The sequence below is a fragment of the Chaetura pelagica genome, unplaced genomic scaffold (assembly GCF_000747805.2).
Source record: "Chaetura pelagica isolate M959 unplaced genomic scaffold, ChaPel_1.0 scaffold662, whole genome shotgun sequence".
Lineage (NCBI taxonomy): Eukaryota > Metazoa > Chordata > Aves > Apodiformes > Apodidae > Chaetura > Chaetura pelagica.
Window position 1 is genome coordinate 1 of NW_009952266.1, and position 456 is coordinate 456.

At 60.3% G+C, this 456-nt stretch overlaps 1 protein-coding gene across 1 annotated transcript in view; it reads left to right on the top strand.

Annotated features, from left to right (window-relative positions):
* Nucleotides 1-48: 48 nt before the first annotated feature.
* Nucleotides 49-456, top strand: part of LOC104397742 (protocadherin alpha-C1-like) — a gene marked incomplete at its 5' end in the record, with an annotated part of 52330 nt that continues 51922 nt past the window's right edge. Inside the window, 1 exon segment of the mRNA XM_010007750.1 lies at nt 49-454. Within this exon segment, the coding sequence (XP_010006052.1) occupies nt 49-454 (406 nt within the window).

Sequence of the window (456 nt, forward strand, 5' to 3'; positions counted from 1 at the left end):
ACGCGCCCCAGTTCAACCAGTCGGTGTATAACGTTCTTTTGCCCGAAGATACCTCCGAGAGGACACTGGTCTTGCGAGTAAGTGCCATGGACCCAGACTTAGGAAGTAATCAAGAAGTGATGTATGAAATTGATAGTTTTGTTCCTCCCTCTGCCTCGGATCTGTTCAGTATCGATGCCAGAACCGGGGAGATCAGACTGACGGGCGCCCTGGACTTTGAGGCAGTTGCTCTCTATGACCTGCACATAAAGGCGACAGACAAGGGGACGCCGCCGCTGTCGGGCCACTGCAAGGTGGTGTTGGAGGTGGTGGACGTGAACGACAACGCGCCCGAGGTGCGGGTGACGTCGCTGTCGGTGCCGGTGCCCGAGGACGCATCGGTGGGGACGGTGGTGGGCGTGCTGAGCGTGTGGGACCGGGACTCGGGGGCGAACGGGCGCGTGTCGTGCGCGGGGT